The 8,450-nt window shown below is 45.0% G+C and overlaps 1 protein-coding gene across 1 annotated transcript; it reads right to left on the bottom strand.

Moving 5' to 3' along the window:
• Positions 1–4,693: 4,693 nt before the first annotated feature.
• Positions 4,694–5,647, bottom strand: LOC120942604 (olfactory receptor-like protein DTMT). Its single transcript, XM_040355578.1, has one exon. It carries the CDS (start codon positions 5,616–5,618, stop codon positions 4,749–4,751), a length of 870 nt encoding a protein of 289 aa, XP_040211512.1. The 5' UTR covers positions 5,619–5,647; the 3' UTR covers positions 4,694–4,748.
• Between the last annotated feature and the right edge of the window lie 2,803 nt (positions 5,648–8,450).

Below are 8,450 nucleotides of genomic sequence, written 5' to 3'. Positions count from 1 at the left end.
ATTGCCGAACACCAAACCCGAACCCGAACTTAAAGCAAATTGTTCGGCTACGGGTACCAAAAACCCAAAAGTCCAGGACGAACCCGAACTTTACAGTTCGGGTTCGCTCAACCCTACCTGTCACCCCATTTGGGTTCACACTATGAGCAGGCTTTCTGCTGAACCATTAAGAGGTAGCCCGCCCAGGACCTTAGTGAGGGTCCTTGGTGGTATTTCATACAGTAAGCTCTCTCAAGCCTTAACAGTAACCAACAATAAACATAGATAGTCGTTATCATTACAAAGTGTAAATTTCCTAACAAGCATACTGAAATGAAATGTTCACTGTGTCTGACCTGGTGCACCAAAGTTGCTCATATCTTTCTTTGGATTATACCACTAGATGATAAGGTATTTGTGCGTAAGTATCAGTAAAAAGTAAGCAGTGAACACGCGTCATAAATGTGAGGAGGCATATTTTGAGGTGCTCCAGATCATGGGTGTAGGAACCCTTACAAATCTGGGGGGGACAGCATTTTTACTCGCCAGGTAAATTCTTATTCAGTAAACTCGGACTCCCACATGCCATGTGGGTTAATTGTTACTTATGCCATGGGCCACATGGGCCACAAGGCATTAGTAAAAATCAACCCACATGGCATAAGTAAAAATCAACCCACATGGCATAAGTAAAAATCAACCCACATGGCATAAGTAAAAATCAACCCACATGGCATAAGTAAAAATTAACCCACATGGTATTAGTAAAAATTAACCCATATGGCATTAGTAAAAATCAACCCACATGGCATTAGTAAAAATTAACCCACATGGTATTGGCAAAAATTAACTGGTTAGCTGGTAGTGGCAGGTTAGGTGATTGACAATAGTTCCAGGTTAGGTAGTAGTGGCAGGCTAGGTGGCAGTGCCAGGTTAGGTGGCATACAGTAGTGCCAGGTTAGGTGGTAGTGCCAGGATAGGTGGTATACAGTAGTGCCTGGTTAGGTGGTAGTGTCAGGTTAGGTGGCAGTGCCAGGTTAGGTGGTATACAGTAGTGCCTGGTTAGGTGGTAGTGCCAGGTTAGGTGGTATATAGTAGTGCCTGGTTAGGTGGTAGTGTCTGGTTAGGTGGCAGTGCCAGGTTAGGTGGTATACAGTAGTGCCAGGTTAGGTGGTAGTGGCAGGTTAGGTGGTATACAGTAGTGCCTGGATAGGTGGTAGTGGCAGGTTAGGTGGTATACAGCAGTGCCTGGATAGGTGGTAGTGCCAGGTTAGGTGTTATACAGTAGTGCCAGGTTAGGTGGTAGTGGCAGGTTAGGTGGTATACAGTAGTGCCTGGATAGGTGGAAGTGGAAGGTTAGGGGGTAGTGGCAGGTTAGGTGGTATACAGTAGTGCCTGGATAGGTGGAAGTGGAAGGTTAGGGGGTAGTGGCAGGTTAGGTGGTATACAGTAGTGGCAGGTTAGGTGGTAGTGCCAGGTTAGGTGGTAGTGCCAGGTTAGGTGGTATACAGTAGTGCCAGGTTAGGTGGTATACAGTAGTGCCTGGTTAGGTGGTAGTGGCAGGTTAGGTGGTAGTGCCAGGTTAGGTGGTATACAGTAGTGCCTGGTTAGGTGGTAGTGCCAGGTTAGGTGGTATACAGTAGTGCCAGGTTAGGTGGTATACAGTAGTACCAGGTTAGGTGGTATACAGTAGTACCAGGTTAGGTGGTAGTGCCAGGTTAGGTGGTAGTGCCAGGATAGGTGGTAGTGCCAGGTTAGAGTGGTAGTGCCAGAGTAAATACATGACATGAATAGATAAGAGTCCTGTTCCCCATTACTATACCTCCCCCCTCTCTGTAAACTGTCTGTAACACCCCCCCCCTCTCTCTGAATACTATACCTCCCCCTCTCTGTAAACTGTAACTTCCCCCCTCTCTGTAAAATATACCTCCTCCCCCCTGTACCTCAAGTGTGTCGTTCTGGCTCTCCATCACATGCAAGTCTCTCTGGCTCTGCAGGCTCAGGCTGGTCAGGTGTAGTGTGGCCTCAGTCCAAACACGAGTGTCAGTCTGGGCCCCGCCCCCTTCCTGCTCCTTTCTCCCATTCAGCAGAGCGGCCAGCACAGCTATGCGTGTCTGTGTGCAATCAGCTGTGCGCCGCTCGGGAGGGGAGGGGTCGGGGCTGGATAGGCACTACATCGGCACTGAAGGGGGGGGGGAACAGTGACCGCAGTTGGACTCGGCGGCCCCTGCCTGCGATCCGGGGACACAACCGGGGACGATCTCCCTATCGTAACCTGGGGGGGATTTTACTATACCTGTCCCCCCCGCATTATTTCCTGGGGGGGATGAGTCCCCCCCGTCCCCCCCGGTTCCTACGCCCATGCTCCAGATCTCTCAATGCTTGTGGAAACTCAGGGCTCTTCTTTCTGTGTAAGCAAGCATTTTTCCATGGTGCATTGTGCATCTACTCTAGAGATTACCTCTTCGATTTTGGGAGGTGATTGAGAGCGCCATTCCTTTGCTATTGATAATTGTGCAAAATATGAATGACTACTTTTCTTATTAACGGAGGAAAATTCTCGATACCAAGACTCAGTAAAATGAATGCAGTGTTGAGGGCATAATGTGTTCTAGTAATGTTCATAATAAGTGAGTGGACTTTTGACCAAAAAGACTGTATAAATTTACATTCCCAGAATATGTCAAGTAAGCTGGGTGTATAAGTGTAGCGCTTAAACAATACAAAATGCGATACCAAGTATTGTATATGATGAGTGGATATACCACAGAATAGTGATGACTCACTGTGACAAAGTAATGATAGCTCACTGTGACATAGACAGTCCAATGTTATATAAAATTATAAACTAAAAGTCCATAAAAAAAATGAATAATCCACCAAGTGTCAGAAGAAGAACTGAAGAGAAGGAACTACTTCCAAGTGTTTCTTATGAACAAAAAATCGTGACTTCTTGTACAAGGTGTGATGACCCGCCACCGGTAAAATTGCGAGCTTACCGGTAAAAAGATGGACCCAGGGGAACTTATGTCTCCATGAGTCGAACAGGCATGTATGAAAATTACCAATATGTCGATGGCTGGAAAAATCCTTATTGGATGTACATCGTGACCTCCAATCATCAATAATAAAGGTTCAACCAAACGTACAGTGGAAATTGATAATAGGTGCATAAACTTGCTCTCAGTAGATGTCAATGATGTGAGGAGATAAAAAAGGAAAATGGCCATATAGATAAATGCATTTATTGCAGCTAGTGCACTTACATGTAGCTGAGAAGTATAGGCTTCGCATACTAGCACATTATGCCTTTACTTCGCAGGGTTTTGTTTTTTTCTTAAAGAAAAATTGGCGAGGTTTACTTCCTCTTTAACCCTCCTGGCGATATTCCCGAGCGTGACTCGGGGTGGATTTTTTGTGCCAAAATCGGTAACCCCGAGTCACGCTCAGGGTAGCTATGCAGAGCCTGCAGCGCGCGCTGGCTTACCTTGTTCCTGGATCCAGCGATGCCACCGGGACCTCGCTCGATTCACACAGTGTCCTCCTGTGCCGCTGATCTCCGTTCCCTGCGACGTTACAACGCACGGAGGCGGAGAACGCGCCAAATTCAAAAAGGTAAACAAACACTATACATACAGTATACTGTAATCTTATAGATTACAGTACGGTATGTAAAAAAAACACACACCCCTTGTCCCTGGTGGTCTGCCCAGTGCCCTACATGTTCTTTTCTATAATAAAAACGGTTCTTTCTCCCTGAAAAATGTATAATGTCAATAGCAACCAAAAGTGTCCCTTTATGTCAAAAATGGTTTTAGAGCAGCTAGAAAACAGCGATAATAAATTATAATCACTTGCAGAATTGTGCGATAGCGATTTGTGGGGAAATTCGTCATAACAAAATAATAATAATGACAGCAACAATTCTGCAACTGAGCAAATTTCAGTGATTTTGAGTTTATTACATTATTGAATAATTTTTATTAGAATTATATTATTATTTGTTATAATTATTTATGATTATTTATTATATTATAATTTATAATATTGTTTTTAAAAAAATGTCATACCCGGGATGCCTATTAGACTCTGATTTGGTCAGATTTAAGTCAGTTATTCCTAAGGCCCCATACACACGAGAGGATTTATCCGCGAATACGGTCCAGCGGACCGTTTCCGCGGATAAATCCTCTCGAGGATTTGCGCGGATTTCCATGCGATGGAGTGTACTCACCATCGAATCGAAATCCGCGCCGAAATCCTCTGTTGCCGCGATTATGACGCGGCGACGTGCGCGACGCTGTCATATAAGGAATTCCACGCATGCGTCGAATCATTACGACGCATGCGGGGGATCCCTTCGGACGGATGGATCCGGTGAGTCTGTACAGACCAGCGGATCCATCCGTTGGGATGGATTCCAGCGGATAGATTTGATAGCATGTCATCAAATATTTATCTGCTGGAAATCCATCCCAGGGGATAAATATCCGCGGAAACAGATCCGCTGGAGTGTACACACCATAGGTTCTATCCGTTGAAACCCATTCGCTGGGATTTTTCAGCGGATGGATTCTATTGTGTGTATGGGGCCTAAGAATTACAGGCCTACAATATAAAACGACAAATTTCCTTGCAAATAATGGTACCGCTTTCAGCACCGTTTTTCTGAAAGAATCATACCGCCAGGGAGGTTAATGTCGATAATGCAGAATGTGATGCAAGTCCATGATAGTGATAAACTCAAATCTCCTCTCTACTTGTGAATGTTACAACAACAGTTTCCGAAAAGATTTCTTCACTTCTTTGTTTCGTAGAATGTATATGAGAGGGTTCAACATGGGGACCACTGTGGTGTAGAATATGGTTAAGATCTGCTCCAGTAAGTCATAGCGATCTGATGGTGGGGTCAAGTATACAGATACAGCAGATCCATAGTAGATGGCCATAACAATGAGATGAGATGAACAGGTGGAAAATACTTTTCTTCGGCCATCCTTAGATTTTATACGTTGTATGATTCTGATAATTTTTACGTAGGACATCAAGTTGCACATAACTGGGCAGAGGCCAAATACTAAATACTCTGCATAAAAGACAATATAAAACATTTCAGTGCCACCGCAGGAAATGTTGAGGAGAGCTTTAGCCTCACAGAAGAACTGATGAATGGTAGCAGAACAGAAAATAAATTTTAAGACTGACATTGTAATTAAAGATGAATTTACACCCCCACCAATCCAGATGATTATTATTATTAATATGCAGATTTTCTTACTAAGTATATGATAATAGTGCAAAGGGTGACAAATTGCAACATATCGGTCATACGCCATTATAAATAGAATGTTTACCTCAGCACTGGCCGCTTGCAACATAAAATACATTTGACTAAGACATTGTGTAAATGGCACTAAATTATTACCAGAAAATAAGATGTAGAGGAGTTTTGGAATGGTAACAGTTGTATAAGAAATATCAACAACAGACAAGTTGCAGAGAAATAAATACATCGGGGTGTGCAAATGGGGGTCCAAACATATCACTACAATTATAACTGTGTTCACCAACATTCCAATTAAATAGATGAAGAAAAAGTAGACAGTGCTGAAGATGAGCAATGTATTGTCAGTTTTCATAAAAAATGGAAGAATGTGCACATCTAGAGGGGATGTTGTGTTTTCCATAGGAAATGGATTCTACACAAAAACAAAATGTATTTATTCACAAAGCAGCAGAGTTAAAAAATAAAAATAAATGCCCAATTGATTATACTACTGTGTTTCCCCGAAAATAAGACCAGGTCTTATATTAATTGTGTCTACAAAAAACACACTAGGGCTTATTTTTGGGTTAGGGCTTAATCATATACGGTATGTACAATGACAATCTTAAAGTAGATGTAACCATAAAAAAAATCCTGTTCCTTTAAAGCACAGTGCTTGTGCTGTGTAATTTTTCCCTCTCTACAGTATGTTCTAAAAATCCTGGAATACATTTTTTTTTTAAAGTTCCTGTGTCCTCCCTCTCCCCACCTCCCCCTGTCAGGTCAGGAGTACATTTTCAACATCGTTTTAAAAACATCTTGGTTAAAGTCCTTTTAAAATTGATGTAATCCGTTTTATAAAAGGATCACACTGGTATAATGTGCAGTGTGTCTCCCATTGCAAATGTCTCATGGAGAATTCCTTTTTACAGCTCCCCTGGTCGCTCACTTGATCTGCTCTTCCCCGTGCTGAGATCCCTGCTGATGTCAGCCCGCTCCGTGCACTGAAGAGGAAGGGGCCATAGACAACATCTGGGAGGAGAAGAGAAGGGGGAAGACCCGAGATCCCCGCTGACGTCAGCTCGCTCCGTGCACTGAAGAGGGAGAGGCCATAGACGTCAGCTGGGAGGAGAAGAGAAGGGGGAAGACCCGAGATCCCTGCTGATGTCAGCCCGCTCCGTGCACTGAAGAGGGAGAGGCCATAGACGTCAGCTGGGAGGAGAAGAGAAGGGGGAAGACCCGAGATCTCTGCTGATGTCAGCCCGCTCCGTGCACTGGAGAGGAAGAGGCCATAGACGTCAGCTGGGAGGAGAAGAGAAGGGGGAAGACCCGAGATCCCTGCTGACGTCAGCCCGCTCCGTGCACTGAAGAGGGAGAAGCCATAGACGTCAGCTGGGAGGAGAAGAGAAGGGGGAAGACCCGAGATCTCTGCTGACGTCAGCCCGCTCCGTGCACTGAAGAGGGAGAGGCCATAGACGTCAGCTGGGAGGACAAGAGAAGGGTTAAGACCCGAGATCCCTGCTGACGTCAGCCCGCTCCGTGCACTGAAGAGGGAGGAGCCATAGACGTCAGCTGGGAGGAGAAGAGAAGGGTTAAGACCCGAGATCCCTGCTGACGTTAGCCCGCTCCGTGCACTGAAGAGGGAGGAGCCATAGACGTCAGCTGGGAGGAGAAGAGAAGGGGGAAGACCCGAGATCCCCGCTGACGTCAGCCCACTCCGTGCACTGAAGAGGGAGAGGCCATAGACGTCAGCTGGGAGGAGAAGAGAAGGGGGAAGACCCGAGATCCCTGCTGACGTCAGCCCTCTCCGTGCACTGAAGAGGGAGGAGCCATAGACGTCAGCTGGGAGGAGAAGAGAAGGGGGAAGACCCGAGATCCCTGCTGACGTCAGCCCGCTCCGTGCACTGAAGAGGGAGAGGCCATAGACGTCAGCGAGGAGGAGAGAAGAAAACCTCCGGCAGGACAGTGGCGGCTGGTATTTTATAATACAGTCACAAGGGGAGATACACTGCACTCCATACCAGTATGATCGTCCTACAAAACAGACCACAATTTTTTCACTAGGGCTTATTTTCGGGGTAGGGCTTATATTGCAGCCTTCCCCAATAATTACGCTAGGTCTTATATTCGGGGTAGGGCTTATTTTCGGGGAACCACGGTAGCACTAAATATTTCAAATATTTCCTACATACCTACATACCTGTGAATGTAAAAGGGATTTATTGTTAAAGATCATTGTTTTGTTATTGGTAAACATGCATGTCATATATAACCAAAGTACAAAAAATGCTCACATATACAAGATCTAATATGTACAATGAGAAATAAACCTTTATCCAGAAATTATCCAAATGTAAAACAAAGTGGTAATTAACAAATACACATACAGTGAGTATAATCACACATTATCATCATTTTACCAGCCACTGTATCTTGAGGGTTAAAGAAAACCTGTATTGGGAAACATAAATAAGGTATTAATGCTACATTTTCCCCCCCTGAAAATTCTGGTTGCCTGGCTGTCTCTGACTTATTTTTTAGTCATTGTCCCAGAATAAAAGGCATCACTCTTTTAACTACTTGCCGACCGCGCACCGCCATTCTACGTCGGCAAGTTGGCTCTCCTGGGCGAGACCACGTCATTCTACGTCCTCTCTTTCAGCCGCCACTAGGGGCGCGCCCGCGCCCCCCGCTCGCCCCCGACTCCCGTGCGTGTGCGCGGCGGGCGCGATCGCCGCCGGGCACACGTGATCGCTCGTTACAGTAAACACACAGCTCCCGGTCCTGTCAGCGGGGGAAACGCTGATCTTCTGTTCATACAATGTATGAACAGAGGATCAGTGTTTCCCCATGTGAGGCCACCCCCCCCCACAGTAAGAACACACAAGGGACATACTTTACCCCTTCCCCGCCCCCTAGTGTTAACCCCTTCACTGCCAGTGGCATTTTTATAGTAATCCAATGCATTTTTATAGCACTGATCGCTATAAAAATGCCAATGGTCCCAAAAATGTGTCAAAAGTGTCCGAAGTGTCCGCCATAATGTCGCAATACCAAAAAAAAATCGCTGATCGCCGCCATTACTAGTAAAAAAAATATATTAATAAAAATGACATAAAAATACCCCCTATTTTGTAAACGCTATAACTTTTGCGCAAACCAATCAATAAACGCTTATTGCGATTTTTTTTTTACGAAAAATAGG

The sequence above is a fragment of the Rana temporaria genome, chromosome 6 (assembly GCF_905171775.1).
Source record: "Rana temporaria chromosome 6, aRanTem1.1, whole genome shotgun sequence".
Taxonomy (NCBI): Eukaryota; Metazoa; Chordata; class Amphibia; order Anura; family Ranidae; genus Rana; species Rana temporaria.
Note: the sequence above shows the minus strand (reverse complement) of the source record. Positions and strands in the feature narration are given on the sequence as shown.